The sequence below is a fragment of the Monocercomonoides exilis genome, assembly GCF_001643675.1.
Source record: "Monocercomonoides exilis strain PA203 chromosome Unknown scaffold30-1206723, whole genome shotgun sequence".
NCBI classification, from domain to species: Eukaryota; Preaxostyla; order Oxymonadida; family Polymastigidae; genus Monocercomonoides; species Monocercomonoides exilis.
The window spans coordinates 1,028,572-1,049,316 of record NW_027150575.1 but is presented as its reverse complement, the minus strand read 5'-3'; the positions used below and the strand labels follow the sequence as shown (position 1 = coordinate 1,049,316).

Genomic DNA, 20,745 nt, shown 5'->3' with positions numbered 1-20,745 from the left:
TTTTTAGAATGGGTGCAATAATAAAAATTAATGAAAAAATTGAAAACTTTTCCTATTCAATTGCAAAACAAGATAAATTATTTTATTCATTTTGAAATATTTTGAATGAATGAAATATTCATTTTCCTTTGATCATTTGAATAATACAAAATGATTGACTGAAAATGTTTATGTTTTGATATTTTCATAGATACAGACAGAAAAACTATTAAAACTCAATCTGCTTGTCATTACATTTGTTTTTCAGTCTCTGAGCGAATTTTTCATTTTTCACGTGAAGGGAAAGTTGGAGAAGCGATTTTCTTTTTGGAATTCATTTATCCAAGGAACAGATGAGGTTTGTGCAGTGAAAGTTTTTTGAAAATATCTTTTATATTTTGTTTTCTGGTATTTGTGTGATTTTTGCGTTTGAAGTTATCAGAGGCATTTTGGAATTGATATTTCTTGATTGTTATCTGCTGAAGCGTTGGATGGCTGAATTGGAACATTCTCGTCCAATGAGATGGAAGGTGTGGAATTGATTTATATGAAATATTTCATTGGGTGTTTTATTCATTTATTTGATTTCTTTTGCAAACAGGGCAGAAAATGATACAATTTGAGAAAAAAAGGAAAGTTGACAAAGGCTGAAATTACTGAAATGGATTGCTTTGAAAAGGACAAAGGCACTTAAGAAAAGAATGCGATTGGCAACGAATATCTTTTGAATGTTTGTTTTATTTGAATATTTTCATAAAAAATCTAATTTTGTTATTTTTCAATTTTGTTTTGGATTGGAAATTTCACATCTGATTGCATCTCCCGTGTTCCTATGCCACAAGGAAATGGAATTCATTTTCTCTGTTCCTGGCAGATTTCATTTTGGAGATGCCATTTTGGGGAAAAGATAGAAAGGCAGAAAAAAAGAAAAGCACGAGGAAATACAAAGAAAAGGAAGAGGAAAGAGGGGAATGTTGTGGAGGAAAAGCAGTCAATGGGGCTGAACCAGATTGGAAGGTATTTTTTGGGAAGAATCTGAAGAGGAGAAAGGCAAATTGCAAAGATGATGATGTTTTCTCAAAGAAGGAGAGCAGCCACCAAAGCGGATTTATTGATTTCAGATTTAATAAGCCAACATTCATCAACACCTCCTGAAAGAGGAAAGAAAGTTATAAATGTAAATCGATCGTTTTATTGGTTGATTTAACAGTATTTTGAAGGAAAAAGAAAAAGGAAGAAATTTTTGCTGTGGAAGTGTTTCTTCTTCTTTCTTAACCATTTCTTCAAAAAATGCCTTTAACATCATCAGCCACTTAATTCTACATTCTTCCTCAATTTCATCAACAGAACGGGAAATACCTTATATTTTTTGCATGCTTCTTCTTCTATTTTATTGCAAAATTAATGTTCGTTTATTTTATGGATTACTGGTGATTCAAGTCATTTAATTTTGATTGAGCAGCAAGGAAGATGAAGAAGAAGAGGGAAAGGGGGAACTTTCGATACTTCAAACATCAACTTACTCATTATCATTATCTATGTTTTTTTGTAGATTTCTTTTAAAAAAAATAAAGTTCTTACGAATCGATAAAAAGTATTCTTTTATTATCTTGAATAAAGCGATATTTGAATTTATGAAATTGAACCATTAAAGAAACAAAAATGGGACAAAATTTTTTCATTTAAGAAAAAATTAATGATTTGTTACAAAATTCTCCTACAATAACATTATTATAATTCTGGCATTGTTGCGCTATATTGAACAAAGAAATATTTTAAAGTTGAGAAAAATCCTTTTAAGAACTGTGTGGATCAAAATTCATAATGCAAAAAATTTCGTCATTTAATGACGAAATATTTTCCTTTATTTTTCATTGAGAAAAAGAGAGTTTCTAATTATTATCTTATTTGATTGAAATCAATAAACATTGAAAAACACAGACGTTTGAGACAAAACGAAGAACTTCGAGTTTTTTCATAGAATAATTATAAACTTTTGACAAAATTTTTGTGAACAAAAATCATTTATAAAACGCGTTCATTTTCAGAAATATGTGTGAGGTAAAAAGGAATTTTGTTATTTATTTCTATGACTCCTGTTTTCAGGATTATTAAAATGAACTATTTTGAAATCAGAGGAAGTTTTATCAAGTTTAGAGTGAAACAAAGATAAAATGATTTGCGAAAAAAAAAGAAAAGCCTGAAAGGTCATATTTTCACAGTTATCAATGAAGCAGTGTTTCTTATTTTTTCAATACTTATTTTTTTATTCATAAAATGATTAAGGAATCCACATTATCCCAAAGATTTTAATGGATAATATACTTTATATCACAGCCGTGACATATCTGTTCTTTTTAAAATAATCAGTTCATTTCAATGATGATCAGATAGTTTTTTGACAAATGGATGACTTGGAATTTGTATTCCGTTGCGCAACTTAATAGTATTTCATTTCATACAGTTTTCATAATTTTGATGAAACAAGCAGAATCAGTAAAAAATAAAAAAAATGGATAAAAACAATGTGCAAAATGTTTCAGTGTTCAGTTCATGATAGATCAATTTTTTATATGTTAGAGAGAAAAAAATGGTTTTTTCAAAATGATAGTAATTTTGAAAAAGCACTAAAGATAATTTATAAGTCCTAGTTTAATATTGAAATTTGGGCAAATTCGCATTATATCGGGCATCGAGAAATTGATTTTGATGTTAATAGAAATGTTTATTAATCAAATATTATTACATCTTCGATGTTAAAAATGTGAAGAAGTTTATCAGAATTGGTTTTAAATTTTTTTTAAATATTTTGATTGAGGGACAAAGTTGAAAGTTGATAAATCGAAAAAATTGTCAACAGTTATGTTTCATCCTCTATTCTGATGAATTTGCACCATCAGATAATCCCAAGATATCACAAAAAGGAATAATTAAGCGAATGATATGTAGAAAAAATGAAAATAAAGGAAGTGTTTGGAAGAATAAGAACCATAAACCATTCCATAAATGGAAGAAAAATCCTAACAACACGACCATTGCTTCACGACTTAATATTCTATTTTGAATAATTTTTTTTTTTTTACCCTTACCCTAAAACTTCACAAAATCCAATGAAATTGATTCGAACGCAAACCCTTTCCCTCAAACCACCATTGAAACGAAAATTTATTGTGAAATGATATCCTTAAAAAATATATTGGTTTATTAAACTGTTCCGAAACTGTTATAGAGAACCTTTTTCATTGATAAATTCACAAATTTTTTTTATAATGGGTGATTCTTTTTGAAAAGTCACAAATGTTTTTTTTCAAATATGTTAAAAATTTCATATTTTGCTAAATATTTTGTTAACAAATATCAAACTTAACCACAATGGAATCTATTTCTTGAAAATGCTATTTCAAACATTCTTGAGGAGATTTGTGAGCTGAAACAGAAATTTGAGCAAAATATGAAAATTTTGATATAATTGAAAATTAAACATTTGTGACATTTCAAAAAGAATCACCCTAATTGTAATTTTCATTAGTCTTGGTCTAGCCATTTTTGAACGTTGTCAGTTTTTCAATAACCCTAAATAGAAATTGACACGAAGAATGTCAAATTTTCGAGAATTTTTTGTTTTTGAGAAAATGTTTTTCACTTATTTATTCCATTTTTAAATGAATAAAATACATATTTTTGTAGGTTGGATGCAAAAAATCAAGTATTTGGGTTGTCCGATATAACGTGATTAAACCAAAATTTGGAAAAAAACGTTATCTTTGACGGATTTGTTTTTTTTTTTTTTTTTTTTTTTTTTTTTTTTTTTTTTTTTTTTTTTTTTTTTTTTTTTTTTCGAAAAAATAAAAATTGAAAAATTAACTATTATCAGTGATTGAAATGGGTGATTCTTATGAAAAATTCGCTGATAACAAATTCGATGGTTCATTGAAAATAAAAAAATTTTCATGAATTCAATCAACAAATTTGTCTTATATCGCACTCAGATAATTATTTTCGATTTGCAATGTTTTCATTCTGATCATATTCAAAGAGTCAATTGAATGAATTCTTGAAAATGATCCTTATTTCAGTGAACCTGATTATTGAACATTTGCGATTATTCAATAAGAATATCTTTTGCACCAAAGAATAATTAAAGTCTAAAGTTCGATAAACATCCATATTTCTTATTCTGCTAAAATTGAACACAATAATATCGGTTTTTGCACAACTTTTTGTGACTATATTTGTTTGTGCTTATACGCAAAATGTCTTCACAAAAAAATAAAAAAGAATAAATAAATTATAAAAATATTGAGTCAAAATTTTCCATTTTTGAAAATTTAACAAAAAATACACAGTAGATTTTGCCCAATAATTTTTTTATGAGAATAACAATGTTATTTTGACTATTTGATTTTTAATTTTGATATATCAATTAAACGAAATTTTTGATCAAAAAATTGTTTTTTTCAATGATTTTTCGATTATTAATTAACCCGTGATAAAACAAAATGTGATTATAAATGTTTTGTCCAGAGATTGCATGAAATGGAAAATGAATTAAAAAGAGGTGAAAAAAATGTTGGTGTATTGAAAAATGTTATAAAAATCAATATTGATAATATTCGATGTAATTGTGTCCGGCTTTGACGGAATTTGAAAATAATTAAAAAAGAAAAAAACTTGTTATTCAAATCATTTTTCATCTCATTTTTGTAATTTTAAAAAATTGCTTTTCAGCAATTTCAAAAACAGTTTTTGAACTTCATTCAGCTTTATTTTTATTTCAGATCAAATGAATATCACATATTCCTTAAAGAACAATCAAAAAAGTTTTGTTTGCAAGTTTATCCAATGAAGTATGACGAATTTTGTATCTTCTCTCTTCTTTCTCATTTTTTTTAAAAACAATCACGCTCTTTCTGATTTATTGAAACCATATGGGTGATTATTTTTGGAACTTTTTATTCGTTAAAAAATGTTTCGATTTCTTTGTTTTATTTTTCATATTCAAAAATGAACAAAGAAAAATGTTAACAAAAAAAAAAAAAAAAAAAAAAAAAAAAAAAAAAACATTTTGTTATTTTATTCATATCAAATATTTGCTTTTGAAACAATTGAATTGAATTTCTCATTTCAATGATAAATTGGTTTTCAATGAAAATGAACTTTTATAAAATCAACGCCCCGAAAAAAATTTTGATTTCAAAAATCATTACCAATTTAATCATCGAAAATTTCACGAAAAAAGAATGTCATTCGTTCACCAATCACCCGAGTCAACGAAATTATCTTCTCAATATCAAAAAACTTGGAAGTGATGCATGCTCCGAATAAATGGAATTTCAAAATTCATAACCCATTTGATAATATAAATTTTTAAAAAATCCTTTTTCACTTGTTTACAAGGCGTTTACGTTAATTATCTCCCTAAAATAAAATGGAATTTTTTTTTCTTCACAGTTTGGTCAAAGATTCTTCGATAAAACGGTGATTTTTCATCACAAATATTTTGATTGCGTAACTATTATTCAATATAACAAACAAACTTTCACTCATTAAGTTGTGCGATTTTAAGTTTGATGCTCTTCAATAAGACTTTTTTTAACTGTTTGGTTTTATTTCGCCCATACTATCATTGAATATCTTATTTAATTGCATTATTTCATATCACTTATTTGTTATCTTTATCATAAATAACCATATGTGCAAATTAAGACAAAACCTTTGAAATAAATATAATTCTTTAAACTTTCCGTATGTTATCTCGTTAATAAAATTAAAGCATCTCATATCAATATAAACATCAAAATAAACATCAATACAATTAAAAATTAAATAAAACATGAACTCTAAATGCTGTTATTAAAATAAGGAACAAATGTCCTTCTTTCAATAAAGCAATGAATAAAAATTCAACATTTTTTTGAAACTGTATTAAAAGAAATAAAACAAATTCAAAATAACATGAAAGCAAATAACAGATTGTTATTTTCATTCACATCATTTGTGCACCTTCTTCCAAAAATGACCAAATTTTCTTTTCCAATATCTTTATATTCTTTATACAGTTTCCAATGACAACTTACCAAATGTTGCAGGCTCTATTATAATACATTCTTCTCGATTCGAGTCCGTTGTACCCTCCATTCACTCTTCGAGTAACAGCTTCAACCGATGGATTAGAATCGCAAAGCGCGTTCATGCCATTTCTGTACCACCAAAATCCAGCAGAAGTCCATGGATAATGAACGGCAACGTAATCAACTCCATTCATTACTCCTTGATCGCCAATATAATTTGCAAATGCCTGATAGTTTGCTCTTCCTGTCAATTGAATATACCCACCTCCCTTGTACTTTGGACCATCTCCTGGCTGTGTATTTCCAAGATCTGTTCTTCCTTCATATGCCCAACCAGACGCCAATTCTTTTGTGTAGACCCCGCATGCTGATTCATGTGAGCACTGAGACAGAAAATGTCTAATTCTAAGAGATGTAGTTATTCCAAATCTTCTCAAGCAGCTATTTAAATCATTCATAACACTTTGAGAAGGATTCCATCCCAGTCTTCTCATTTGTGCAGTTGTTGCAACTTCTCCTCCTGGTGATGGAGGTGATGGTGGAGATGGTGGCGACGGAGGTGATGGGTTCTTCCCTGGGATTTTCAATCTCTGTCCAACATAGATCAGATTAGGATTTGAGATCCCGTTTAATGAGCAAATTGCTTGAACAGTAGTTCCATAACGACTTGCAATTCCAGATAAAGTATCTCCTGATTGAACAGTGTACCAAATATAATCGCTCGGAGCTGGATCATTGGTTGGGATTTTCAACTGTTGTCCAACATAAATTAGATTTGCATTTTTAATACCATTCAACGAACAGATCGCTTGCACTGTTGTTCCATATCTGCTGGCAATTCCTGAAAGGGTATCCCCAGATTTCACTGTGTATATAATATACCCATTACTTTCAATTTCCTCAAAAGCTCTTTCGGAAAAAATTGAATAAAACAGACACAACAATGTGAAAGTTATCATGGAAAAATTTTTGATCATGCCCCTTTCTTCAAAGATGATAAACAATTGTTAAGGGATTAATTGTCATTTACAACAGACTTGAAAACAAATAAATATAAACATATACGAAATTGAATCATTGCAATTATTTTTCGCTAATATTGTTGAAAAAACAACACAATTTTGAAAAACATAGTTTGAGTAATTTTATTAACTTTGATTCTCTTACAAACAAACAACGAAACAATGAGCTCTGTTGGTTGATTGAAAAGAGATTCTATTTTTTGAAGATCACTTGATGAACCATTCAAATATTATCAGAAAACAAAGTGTGAAAAGAGTTTTTTTCTTTTCTTTTTTTTTTAAAGAGTGGTTTTTTAATGTTTATGTTTTTGCAAATACAAAAAACAGCATTTACCGAGGAAGACATGCAAACCGAAAATATATTCTTTATTGGGGAGGAAGCAAAGTCGGTTTCTTCAAATGAAACTTTATCGGGTTGGTAAGAAATATCTGTTTCAAGGAGTAATACATTGAATAAGTATTTTTTCTTTGTTTGCAGAAACGTTTCTTCAACAGGAATATCTTTCGGATTGTGAGAAAAAATTAAAAATGGAAGATTTGAGCCAATATTTGAGTGAGGCAGATGAAAATAAACAAAATTATATTTGGAGAAAAGACATTCATAATTGCTTTAGCAAAATGGCGAATGAGAAGAGAATGCCGTTCAATGATTACGTTTTATTATTGAAAAAAATTGGATATTGGAAAGTGCTGAAAAATGAAACAAGTCAAAGTTATGAACTTCCTTTATTGAGTAAAAGAATTGAGAAATCCATATACGATGAAAAATTTAAAGAAAGAGAAGGGAACACAAAGCTGCTGGTTGATCTTTGCGAATGCTATCTTACAAATTATTCTTCTGATTTGTTTCAGATTCCAAATGATTTACTCCAAATATGCGTTCCTTGCCTTCTTAAAGCAGCTATGCTCAAAGAGCAAAGCGAAGAAGTACAGAAAGAGGTGGACATGGCCTTATTGAGCTTGGGGAATATTAGTGAGCGTGATGTATGTTCCTTTTGAGTTTTTTTTTATGGATGAAATTAATCTAATAAAAATTAAATTAGAACATTGGAAAAGAACTGTATCTAAACGAAATCACAGAGATAATCCAATATCATCAAGAGCATCAAAATCTGTCACATCTTGCTTATATGTTCGCTTGGAGGTTTCTTATCAATAGAATGTTGTGTGAAACGTCAAAAATGCATGAAATTACTTCTGGTGTAAATTTTGACACAGAGAAAAGTGAAAACCTTGAAAGCATTTTATTGAATAGGCTAAATTTCGAATCAGAATCGACCAGTGAACTCGAATATCTGACGAAATGCGTGGATTGGAAAAGAGTCGGCGAGAGTCAAAAAGAGCCAAAAGATCTGCTGATTTTAAAGATTTGGCTTTTTAACTTTTTCACATTTTATTGTTTCTCAACTACGTGCGGAAAGGAAACGGCCGAATTAATTGGAAGCATTGGAAGACTTTACAGACTTTCAAAGGGAAATCACAAAGAAATAACCGATTTTTGTGTTCGTCTTTTTGAGAGAATGATATCCAAAGGCGCAGTGAGCGTTGCTGATTTGACGAAAGGTGGAGCCATTGACATCATTTTGGAGACGTTTCTTCAAGAGTCAAAAGGAAATCAGGAAATTATTCTAAAATTAAGTTTTTTTGGTGCTCTTTCAGATCGATTGACAGGGCGTTCAATAAATGGACGTGCAGAAAAGATAAGTAAGATGATAAAAAGTGAAATATTTGAAAAATTGGAAGAAAATGGATATGAAGATGCACTTATTTGTTGGAACAGAAATTATCTAAAAAATTTTTACGTTTTTCCGGCACATGAGAACATAACTACATTTTTTGTTATTAAATAAACGAGTCAAATGCTTCCAGTAAATTCAACGGAACGCTTGCTCATCTTCGCAATTTCTATCTGTCTTATTTGATTTGAGTATTTATTATTTATATGAGATAATTCCTTTCTTTGCCTGCTTGTTTGGGCAGATAGTTTTAAGAATGTTGACAATCAGGAAAATGAGAATGAATTTATTTTAGTAAATAGTCGATAAATATGAATTGTTGTTTTATCAAAAACATATTCTTCATATTTTTTTTGAGAGTTTTTGAACGGACTTTATAAAATTTTTGAGTTTATTTTATCTTTTTTTTTTAAAATCATAATTAATGGAGTTTTAATAATTAAGACAATGATGAATTTGATATGCCAATTTTTTTTAAAAAAGAATTTGAAACAAGAAAATTTCAATAAAATCATGCTAATGAAGTGAATATTCTTTGGAACTGACGAATCAGAAGGAAAATTTGTTCAAAACTGTTTCGACGAATTATCTGGTTATGCTATTGAAAGATTTCAAGAGAGGTTCTTAAAAAATCGTTCGAAATACATAATTATTAATATCAATCCACAACAAAACAAAATGACTTATCACATGAAAACTTCTCTGCTATAACTTCTCTCTCTCTCTTTCTCTCTTTCTCTCTTTCTCTCTTTCTCTCTTTCTCTCTTTCTCTCTTTCTTTCTTTCTCTCTTTCTCTCTTTCTCTCTTTCTCTCTTTCTCTCTCTCTCTCTCTCTCTCTCTCTCTTTTTTTTTTTTTTTTTTTTTTTCCTCCCCCTTCGAATTGATTTGGAAATATCTATTATTTTATTTGAGCATTAGGCATCTAAAAATTATTCTTTATTGCAAAAGAAAAAAGCAGCTTTCTATTTCTTTAACAAACATTTTGTTTTAGTATTCACACAAAACATTAAACATGATAAAATTTATGAAAGCAAAAGAAATAAATTATAAAATCATAAAACATACATTTGAACATAAAATCAAAAAAAAGAAAAGCATCTTTCACATTCTGAATAACAAACATCAAAAACTGAGATACACATTCCATCAACATAAACCTATTATCTGCAACGGTTCTAATTTGAGGTGACAAACTCCAACAAAACATTAAAAAACAACATGAAAAATAAAAATAAAATAAAAATTTATTTACTCTTAAAATCATCATTAAACATAAGGTTATTGCAAAATACTCTTCAAATAACTTTTCAGAACTCACAAAACTCCAAAAAGAAAAAAGAAAAAAGAAAAAAAAAATCACCTTCGCGACTCAAACATCATCGCCTTCTCCTCCACCGACTCAATCAGCAAAGCCAGTTTACCTTCAAGCAGCTCATGCAGATTCCTCGCCGGCCCCGAACACACACGCGCATGGACTTCCATTGCCATCTGCGACATTCTGCACTGAATGCGCATCTCTTCAAACAAGTCGTCCAGCTGCATCTGCCTCACCAGCGGATCCTTCATCAGATACTCTCTGTCGCAGAAGTTGTCCAAGTACTTCCTCAGCCCTCCTCCCACGCCTGGATCGATCACCCCTTGCAGCAGCATCGTCAGCTTGCTCACAGGCGCTGTCTTAGCTGCATCTGGCGCCGAGTACACTTCTATCGCCTCTTTCAGCTCCCTCGTCTTCTCCATCACCGTCAGCGTGGCCGACTGGATGGGCGAGAAGAGGAGAACCTCCTTCCGCTCCACATGGAGCCTTCTTGAAAGCGACGGAAAAGTGCGGCTGGTAAACAAATATGTGCTCATCTTCTGCTGCGTCCGGAGCTCAAAGCCGCGCTGCTTGCCGCCAAGTTCCACGGTCTTCGTGCTGAGGAAGATGTGCTGCTTGAAATGGGAGGCAGCATCGCGGATGTACTTCGGAACAGACTCTGCTGGCTGCAACTGGGAAGAGAAATTGGATGAATAAGAGGAAGAAGAAGAAGAAAGAGAAGAAGAAAGAGAAGAAGAATGAGCATTCAACGAGTTTCTGTGGTTTGCAAAGAGAGAGCTGTTTGTGTAGTCGTCCACAAGCTCAATGTCCACGTCTCTTCTTCTCGTCGCACGGCCTCCGTTTGCTTCTGCTGCATCGTCGGCAACGCTGCTGTCTTCGCCATCGTCTTCCTCCTCCATCAGCTCATCTTCTGCATCGGTCTCTTCCAATTCTTCATCCAAATTGGCTGCCACATCACCTGTTCTTCCCCTTTCCCCTTTCTCTATCTCTTCAATTGCACTCGCACTTCTCTTGTTTTTGCTCTTCCCTCTTTTCTCCCCTTCTGTTTCCATCTCGTTTCCTTCTGCTCTTCTTCGCTGAGAGAGAGACAGGATATTGTCGTATCTGCTGGCAAACCTCTTTTCCCTCAAATAATCTTCCTCTCTCACTGCAACAAGCCCTCCTGTGATCAGAACCAATCCACACTCTTCGTCTTCCTCTGCCCCTTCTGGCACTTTCTTCGCCCCGCTCTCCACTTTCATCTCTTTGAACTTCTCCTTCATCGTTCGGGTGAACACATCCAACCGCACATTCGCTGGCTGCCTGTACACACACTCGCTGTTGTGCAGATAATGCTCTTTGAACTTCTTCCCTACAAACTGCACAAAATAGAAGTTCGGCCACAGATCGCGCTTTTGACTCACAATCTTCGAAAACAGCTCGGATTCGGTTGCCTGTAAAAAAAAAAAAAAATACAAATGGAAGATAAAAGAATTCAAACAAGTTTTTTTCAATAATGAGAAAAATGAGATAATCAACAACATAACAAAAAGATTTATAAAATAATTTCAAAAACAATAAAACATCAATATTTAATTTACATTTCTTTTTCATCAGCAAAAAAACAAACACATACCATCAGCTGAGCAACCATCTCATATTTCAGGCACTTCGTTCTCAGATGCTGCACAACCGGGTCGATGATCTCAACCCCTCTTTCCCAATAGCCCCCCAAATCACAACACTCCACCGCCTTCCTCACCAGCGCAAAATGTCTTTCTCTCGACGTCTGCGCCGGAAACGCTCCAAACGCAGGGACAGCCGCATCAGTCAGACTGAACGCCTCGCTCATCCAAATGAGGCATTCGCCACACTCTTCGTAGTTTCCCAGCTTCGTGTGCATCTCCAGCAGCTCGTTCTGATACTTCAGCACAAGACTCCTCCGCTTCGCCACTTTCAGCCGTGATATCAGCTCCAGATAGCAGTGCGCCATTTCGTCCTCTGCCACCAGCGGTTGTTTCAGCGCCTTGAGACACCGCAGACTCTTCAGCTGCTCCACCACTTCTCTGATGTTCCTCACCACCCGCACCACATCCTCCTCAGCCAGTCTGAGCTCCCCTTGCGTCTTCGTCCCTTCCACAACCGGATCCTTCGATGCCAGCGCAACAAACTGGGTGTCAAAAATCGACGTCAGCTGCTCTTCGGCTGAGACGGAGTGGCAGAGCTGGTAGATGCACCCAATCAGCTCTGGCTCCACACGCCGGATGCTTCCATTGTGCTGCTTAGCATCTTCACGAATGTACAAAGCAAGAAGTGTCTTGCTCATCGCATGCACCTTGCCGTAGCTGTGGATCGCCATCTGCAGCGTCTGGTAGATGAGTGAGTGGAGGAAGCGAGGAGAAATGAGATTTGTTTGATTGGATGGATGAGAATGGTGATACTTCTTCTTCTTGTTGTTGTTGTGGTTATGATTCTCAATACCTTCTTCTTCTTCCACCTCATCATCATCATCATCATCATATTTGTCGTTATCCTCTTCATCAAGATCTTCTTCACTATCATCGTCATCAATATTATCATCATAATCATAATCTTCTTCTTCTTCTTCTTCTTCTTCACTCATAACATCCCCATCCTTCTCTTCCTCCGATTCAACTTTCCTATTCCCTTTCCTATTCCCTTTCCTCTTCCCTTTCTCATTCCTTCTCTTTTCTCTCCACTTGCACACTTCCTCCCACAAATTGAACAGCAAAGAGCAAATTGCCTGTTGCATCAAGCAGAACTCACTGGCAATGAGTCTGTTGAAACTGGAGACAAGAATCCTTCCAAAAGGCAGAAGAGAAGTCGAAAGAGGAATACGAATAGAGTTATAAACATGTGACAATGCAAACACTGCTGGTGTGATGTTATTGTTACTGTTGATGCTATCTTTTGAGATGGTTTCGGTTGTTTCTTCAGGCAAATTCATTTGTTGCGTGTTTGGATTCTCAATTCTTTCTTCTTTTTCCTTTTCCTTTTCCTTCTCCTTCTTCTTCCTCTTTTCATTTGCAATAGTCAGAAAGAGGTGTTCGTAAGGGGAGAACAGCAATTGAAGCATCAAACGAGCATTTTGTGTGGTCTCATCAGAAATTGGATGATATTTTCTGAAGAAGGAAAGAATGAATGAGAAACGAGAGGAAAGAGAATGACGATTGGAGGAAGAGGAAGAGGAGGAAGTTGAAAGAGAAAGAGAAGAAGAAGAAGAATTTTCAGAAAAGGTTGGAAGAGAAAGAGAAAGAGGAGAAGGAGAAGATAAAGGAGAAGGAGAAGAAGATGATTGCTCCTCTATTTCTGACTCAGAATGAGTTTGAGGCTTTTTGTTCATCAATGGAAGCACCAGCAAATCAATCGGAGGGACATTTGCATTCAAAAAGGACTTAGCCAGCGAAGCAAGTGAAGAAGAAGAAGATGATGATGACATTCTTCTGTTTGAAGAAGAAGAAGAAGAAGAAGAAGAAGAAGAAGAAGAGGAGGAGGAGGAGGAAAAGGAGGAGGAAGGAAAAGTGAGTTGATCCATAAGAAGAGAACAGAAAGCGATGAAAGGAGTGGTGAAGGGAAGAGGAGATGAAGAAATATCAGAAAAATTATCGCTTAATGAAGAAGAAGAAGAAGATGATGATGATAACAATGATTGAGTATTTGAGGCATTTGAAACCAACGATGAAGTCTGAGATTGCACAAGAGAAGAAGGAGAAGAAACAAAAGAAGAAGCAAAAGAAGAACTGGAAACAGCGTTAATTCCACCTTCCTCTCCAACACACTCAGCCATCACCAAGTTATTCACATAGTCCAAAAAGAAGGCGATTTGATTCTTTGGAGCTTGTTCGAAGGCAATTTGAGTGAAAGAGACAAGAAGAGTGGCAAAACGAGACAAAGAGAAGGACTGGATGCGATTGGCAATGGAAAAGAGGAGAGGAGAGGAGGAGAGAGGGAAGGGAAGGGAAGGAGAGGAAGAAGAAGAAGAAGAAGAAGAAGAAGAGGATGAAAGAGAAGAAGAAAGAGAAGAAGAAGAAGAAGATGGAGAAGAATAAGTGGAAGATAATGATGAATACGCTTCAGATGAAACAGTGGCAGATTTATCGAAGTTAATCAAATGAGAAACATTTGATTGAGATTTCAAATGAAGACGTTTGCGTGTTGGCAAAGAGGAAGAAGAAGAAGAGGAAGAAGAAGAAAGAGAAGAAGGAGAGGAGGAAGAGGAAAGGGAAGGAGAAAGAGAAGAAGAAGAAGAGGAAGAAGAGGAGGAAGAAGAAGGAGAAGGTGAAACAGATTGAGAAACAGGAGAAGAAGGAGCGGAAGAAGATGGGGAAGAAGGCAAAGATGTTGAAGCGACTGAAATATGATCAGAAGAAGAAGAAGAAGAAGAAGAAGAAGACGATGCTTCTAATATAACAGGATTTTCAGTTTGATGAGAAATTATTGGAGAATTTAATGAAGAAGAAGAAGGGGAAGAAGAGGAAGAGGAAGGAGAAGAAGAAGATGATAATGAAGAATCTTTTGAGCTATCTGCAATTTCATTTCTTTCTTCATTGTTCTTGTGAATATCTTGAACAGGCAGTGAAGGAGGAGGGAGAGGAGGAGAAGATTGAAGAGAATGTTGTGATTGTGTTATGTTTCTGTTGTTGGATGGAATGGAAGGAGGAGGAGAAGAAGGAGAAGGAGAAGGAGAAGGGGAAGGGGAAGGGGAAGGCTCTTTGATTGAAGAAGAAGAAGAAGAAGATGATGATGATGATGAATCTAATGAAGTTGATGAAGAAGATGATGTTAATGATGATGATGATATTTCATCATCAATATTTTGACTAGTAGCAATAGATGAGTCATTAAAAGAAGAAGAAGAAGAAGAAGAAGAAGAAGAAGAAGAAGAAGAAGAAGATGATGATGATGATGATGATGAGAAAGTTGATTGGCGAGGAGAACAAGAGGAAGGAGAATTAGAAGAAGAAGAAGAAGGAAAAGAAGAAGGCTGCAAAACAGGTGAGTTATGAAGAGAATTTTGGTTTGAATTAGATTTAGAATGAGAATTAGAATGAAGCTGATGAAGAGAATGAGAATGAGAAGGAGGAAGAGGAGGAATAGAAGAGGAAGAAGAAGAAGAAGAAAGAAAAGAAGAAGAAGAAGAAGAAGAAGAAGATAAAGAAAGAGAAGAAGAAAGAGAAGGAGAAGCATATGAGACAGAACGAATCAAATCAGAAGGCTTAGCAAAACTCATTGTTTTTGATAGGCCGATTTTGGGGTGGAAGGAAGAAAGAGAATCTTCAGAAGAAGAAGAAGAAGAAGAAGAAGAAGAAGAAGAAGAAAGAGAAGACAAGAAATGCGAAGCATGTGACTGAACAAACCTGTTGTTCAAATAGAGAAACGGTTTTCTTTCGAACAAGGTTAATTCGCACAGATGAGGAAGCATCAGAAGAAGAAGGCGAAATGTCATCTTCAGAAACAGGAGATGCATCCAGCTCCATTCAGAAGGGAAGAATTTGACAGTCAAAAAGGACTCGAAGAGGAGGAGGAAGGCATCAGAAGGGTATTGAGGAAGAGGAGGAAGAGAAAGAAGATCGCAGTTGGTGCGGTAGGAAAAGGGAAGAGGAGGGTTGGAAAGAGAGTCAAGGAGAAGAGGAGGGAAGGGGGAAGAAGAAGAAGATGATGATGAGGAAGAAGAAAGAGAAAGAGAAGAAGAAGATGATGATGAAGTTATTGAAGGAGGAGAAGGAACAGGTTGATTGGAAGACCAAAGAGAAGGAGAAGAGAAGGAAGAAGTGAGAGAAAGAGGAGGAGAAGGAGAAGGAGGGTGAGAATGCAAATGAGAAGATGAAGGAGGAAGAGGAAGAGAAGGAGAGAAAACAGAAGAAAGACGAGATGAAACAGAAGAAGAAGCATAAGACATACAAGAAATAGGAGGAGTTAAAGAAGACGTTAATGGTATGAGAGAAGAAGAAGAGGAGGACGAGGATAAAGAAAGGGAAGAGGAAGAGGAGGAAGAGGAAGAGGAAGATGAAGAAGGAAAAGGCAACTGAACAGGGAAAGAAGAAGAAGAATGAGAAGAAGAAGAAGAAGAAGAAGAATCCAATGCATAAATCGCATTAACTCCTCCATTGTTGTTGTCATTCAAGCAGTCAGGATAGACAAACCCCAGCATTTTCTTCCTTCTCAGGAACATTTCAAGACTCCTGTCAGGAAGCAGATCAACAACAGAAATAAGAGCGGCCATCAGCTGTGCTTTCAATTGGGTGTGGTGCTGAAAGAAGGCAATTGGATCTTTCTCAAGCTCTTTCGCTTTCCGCTCTGCTTCTTCACGAAGACGCCAGTTTTCTCCACGCTTTTTGAATGTGTCGCTTTCTCTTTCTTTTTCTCTTTCTCCTTCTTTCTCCTTCTCTTTCTCTCTTTCCCTTTCCCTTTCCCTTTCCCTCTCTCTCTCCCTTTCTTTCTCTTTCTCTTTCTCCTTCTCCTTCTCCTTCTCTTTCCCTTCGTTCTTCTTCTCATTCTCATGCTGTGTGTTCCTCTGCTCATAAATCGGCTTCAGAAAACGGAAGTTGAACGTCCTTTCGTCCAGCGCAAGAACATTCAGCCAGCACAAAAGAGGAGGAAGAAGAGAAAGAAGCCAAATAACAATGTTCTCTTCATTGGATGCTGATTGAGATTCAGCTGTTTTGTTAGCTTTGGAATAAGAATTGGTTGATTGATGAGCGGATGAAGAAAAATGTGTTTCTTCTGCTTCTTTTGAATCATCTTTGCTTTTATTCTCCTTCATTTTCTTTTCCTTCCTTTTCCCCTTCCCCTTCCCCTTCCCCTCTTCCTTCACCACACCCCCTTTTCCTCTCAACTCCTCATGTTCTCCTCTGAAATGCTCCAGCCCCACAATCATCAGCAGCTTCATCAGAATTTCCACAGCCTGTGTCGAATACAACCTCAAATGCTCCTTCACAACTGCAAACACATCCCCCATCAGCTTTCCTCTGCTCGCTTTGCACAGGAAAAACGGCTGGTCCATCACAAGTGACACGAAATTCAGTTTGTCTGTGAAGTATGTCTGGTGTGTTGCTGCTGTCACTTCGTTGATCTTCAGCATCTTCTGCAGAAGCACATGAACTTGCCCTGCACATTCTTCTTTGGAGAAGATGTGCACAATCTCCGGAAGCGAATCCGACAGGCTTTTGATCAGAATCGACTGTGCGGCTTTTCGCAAGCTGATTGCGCTGCTCAGAAAATTGCCTGCCTCCCGAAGCATCTTCCCGTAGAACATGGTGCATTCATTGGGCATCCCAAGCAATGTTAGCTCATCGCTTGGTTCACTTTCTGAATATTCTTCTTCTTCTTTTTTGACTTCTTCTTCTTTCGATCTTTCTTTTGATGAATCAGATAAATTGGATTTCTGCTCAATATTTTGTTTGTCTTCTTCATTTGATAGGATTGCATTAACTTCTGTTTGAGCATTCGAACTTGCAATTTTTGATTCTTCATTCAAAGTCAAACAATTTTGTTGTTCCGTTCCTTCATTTCCACTCTGCTTTATCACTTCCAACTTTTTCTGTTCATCATCATCATCATCTTTCTCTTTCTCCTTCCTCTCCTTCTCCTTCTCCTCTTTCTCCTTCCTCTCCCTCTTCACCACCTCAATCCTCTCCATTCTCTGGTCATTCGACTTGTTCGTAAACATCAGCAGATACTTCAGCGACACAAACACATCCGTCGGAATCGTCGTCGTCGCCCGCCCAAACGACAGCTGCAGCTCTTCTTGCACACTCTGCACGAAGAAGATGATGAAATGCAAAATATACCGAAACGCAGTCGGGAAATAGAAGCACTCATTCAGATACTGCTGAATCGCGGGCAGATAATCCCTCCCGGCTTTCAACGGCTTCCGGATGAGCTGTGTGATGGCGTTGAAGGCAGAATTGCGCTCATCGGGCAGAAGAGACTCATTCGTCATGATGGAGAAAAGAGAGTTCATGACTATGCGGAGCACCCTCATCTGCTCGATGAGGCTGACGCTGTTGAAGCGGATCCAGCACTCTTGCTCTTTCTTCTCCCCAAGCATCGAACGAATGAATGGACTGACTGAAGAAGAAGAAGAGGAGGAGGAGGAGGAAGAAGAAGAAGAAGATGATGATGATGAAAACTGGTCAATGGAATGCTTATCGTTGTACGAGAGTATTTCCCAAATGTCGCGATGGTTTGACACTTCTGTTGATGCCATTGTGAAACGAATGGCAAGCGCATTAGGCTTTAATCGCTCCAAAGGAGAAAGAGAAGAAGAAGAGGAAGAAGCAGTGTTATTATTATTATTGTTATTGTTATTATTTGATGATGACAAGTATACAAAATTCGATGATGGCTGTTCATTCAAATAGCTTCGTGTCTTCACTGTTTGCTCGTCCCACACAAATGCATCCAGAAAATGCACTTTGTTCTGAATGAACGCTCCATTGGTGAAAGGTTTGATGAACGCATAGGCAAACGGCTTTGTCTCCTCGTTGTTCATCGAAATGTGCCGGAAAGTGAACAGAAAATGCACTTTCTTCATCAAATGGAAGGGAATGTGTGTGTTTATCAGCTCTTCCCAGAGGGGCGTGTTGTTGTGGTAGAAGACACAGCTGCGGTAGACGGCGCCTGGCTGAGAATGGACATCTTTGCCCACACAAACAGAAGGGAAGGCGATCTCTGCTGGCTTGCGGAAGAGGAGATGGGGAGAATGTGTTGAATGTGATGAATGCGATGAATGAGAGGAGGAAAGAGAAGGAGAAGATTTGTCATTGTTCTGAGTGTTCATTTGATTCACTTGCTGTTTGGAAGCTTCTTCATTAACTTTTTGACATAAATCTTGTTTATCACTTGCATTTTTCTCTTCTTTTTCTTCTTTCCCCAGATTCACCGCGGGCAGCAGCACATCCTTCGGAAACAGCTTCCCTTCGTTGTGGAGTATCTGCATCTCAATCTCAATGTTCCTCTCTGATTTCTTCTCTCCCTTGTCAAAATCGCATCTCAGCAGTGTCACATAACATGAATGCCTTCTGTCAGTGGGGTGTGCATATGGAGACAACTGAAGCTGAGCCAATGGACAAACAGCCGCATAGTCTGCCTTCATCGCTGCCGATGCTGCTGCTTCTGCTGCTGCCTCTGCTTCTGCTGATGTTTCCACTCCTTCCTTCACTTCTTTCCCCTCACATTCACCCCCACACGAAATCAGCACGAATGACACAGTGATCTGGTTGTTTCCCTTTATCGTGTCGCATCCTTCTTCGTGTGCCAGGCGGTCGATCAGAAGCGAAAGCGCCTCGCCACGTTGTGCTGCGTAGACTGGCTGGTTCCACAGGCGCAGTGGGCGGGAAAGAGCGCGGGAGAGATGGCCAAGCAGCGATGTGGAGGTGCCTTTGGGCTTTTCGGGATCAGAAAGATCAGAAGGGAGCTCGTTCATTGGGGATGAAGAGGAGGAAGAGGAGGAAGAGGAAGAGGAAGGGGTTGAAAGCGTGTTGTGGACTGATTGAGAAGAGATTTCCTTTGCTGGATGCAGAAGTGGTGGAATTGAAGAAGAAGAGGAAGAAGAGGAAGTAAATTGAAGAGATTTAGTTTGGTGTATCTGATTGTTACCATTCCATCCAGCATGTGACAAAGCAGTGCGTATTTCCTGCTGGCTCAATCTGCCCAGTAGAATCATCGAATACCCGACGATGCACCGAACAGGCTCTTTGTGCGCCTTTGCTGATTTTTTGGACTTTTCGAGGTTGACTTTGCCTTCACGCACAATTCGCATAAGCAGCGTCATGTCTGCCTCCAGATCAGAAGGCAAAAGCTCTTTAAACAGGCAGATGCAGTTGGATTCAATAGCCATCTGCCCACCTCCATTCCCGATTGGAGAGAATCGGAGGTGAAATTCTTCGGTGAATTGCACGTGGCGCTGGACGTTGGCATCAAATCTGAAGAGAGAACCGTAGATATCAACTTTATCGCAAAGCTTCACAACAAACAACGAGATTTATAAGACAATAAAAATGCAAAAAATTAATAAAAATATAAGTACTAATTACAACATGAATTGCACACTGCTAAAGATAATGAGTCAACCATCACGGCCAAGTGAAAACATGGTGGAACTGAATCCTTTGGAATTGCAGTTTGTGGCACAGCTTGAAAACGGTTGTTTTTAATATATGTCATATTTGAAAATGGAATGCGAGTTGATAGTTGTGATTGTCTTAATATTTGTGATGCAAAAGCACAATTGAAGATTTCCTTCACATCATCTTGGTCGCTTTGAATTTCTTCTTCATCTCCAAATGAAGAGGATGTTCTTAACCCTTGAGGTGGTAACTTAACAGTTAATGGTTTTGGAACATTGATGGACGCTGAAGAAAGCATCGGATCTTTTTGGAATGGAAGGAGCTCTGTCACGTTGTGAGAATGAAAATACAATTCTTGAGATAGCCCACATATGTCCAAAGTTTTTTTGGCTTGATCCTGAAGTTCCAGAACATCCTTAAAAAAATAACACCGAAAGAGACAGTTTTTAATGAATATTGTTGAAAAAAAAAGCAATAAAACAAGATTATAGATTTAATTATTAAATGCATTGTCTCAAACTCTAACAGTTTGTTGCATAAACTTGCTATATA

At 36.2% G+C, this 20,745-nt stretch overlaps 3 protein-coding genes across 3 annotated transcripts; 1 reads left to right on the top strand and 2 right to left on the bottom strand.

Moving 5' to 3' along the window:
• Positions 1–5,693: 5,693 nt before the first annotated feature.
• MONOS_11452 (putative N-acetylmuramoyl-L-alanine amidase CwlA precursor) lies at positions 5,694–7,027 on the bottom strand (the record flags this gene model as incomplete). The annotated part of the gene is made up of 1 exon (XM_067863983.1): positions 5,694–7,027. The coding sequence occupies one exon, from the start codon at positions 7,025–7,027 to the stop codon at positions 6,053–6,055; it is 975 nt and encodes a 324-aa protein (XP_067725224.1). The 3' UTR covers positions 5,694–6,052.
• Positions 7,028–7,690: 663 nt separating this feature from the next.
• Positions 7,691–8,300, top strand: MONOS_17770 (uncharacterized protein; the record flags this gene model as incomplete). The annotated part of the gene is made up of 3 exons (XM_067870723.1): positions 7,691–8,056; positions 8,116–8,216; positions 8,291–8,300. The coding sequence occupies 3 exons, from the start codon at positions 7,691–7,693 to the stop codon at positions 8,298–8,300; spliced, it is 477 nt and encodes a 158-aa protein (XP_067725223.1).
• A 1,367-nt stretch (positions 8,301–9,667) lies between these two features.
• On the bottom strand, positions 9,668–20,731 carry MONOS_11451 (putative dedicator of cytokinesis protein 3; the record flags this gene model as incomplete). Its single annotated transcript, XM_067863982.1, has 4 exons — positions 9,668–11,556; positions 11,739–20,087; positions 20,177–20,608; positions 20,714–20,731. The coding sequence occupies 4 exons, from the start codon at positions 20,729–20,731 to the stop codon at positions 10,165–10,167; spliced, it is 10,191 nt and encodes a 3,396-aa protein (XP_067725222.1). The 3' UTR covers positions 9,668–10,164.
• Between the last annotated feature and the right edge of the window lie 14 nt (positions 20,732–20,745).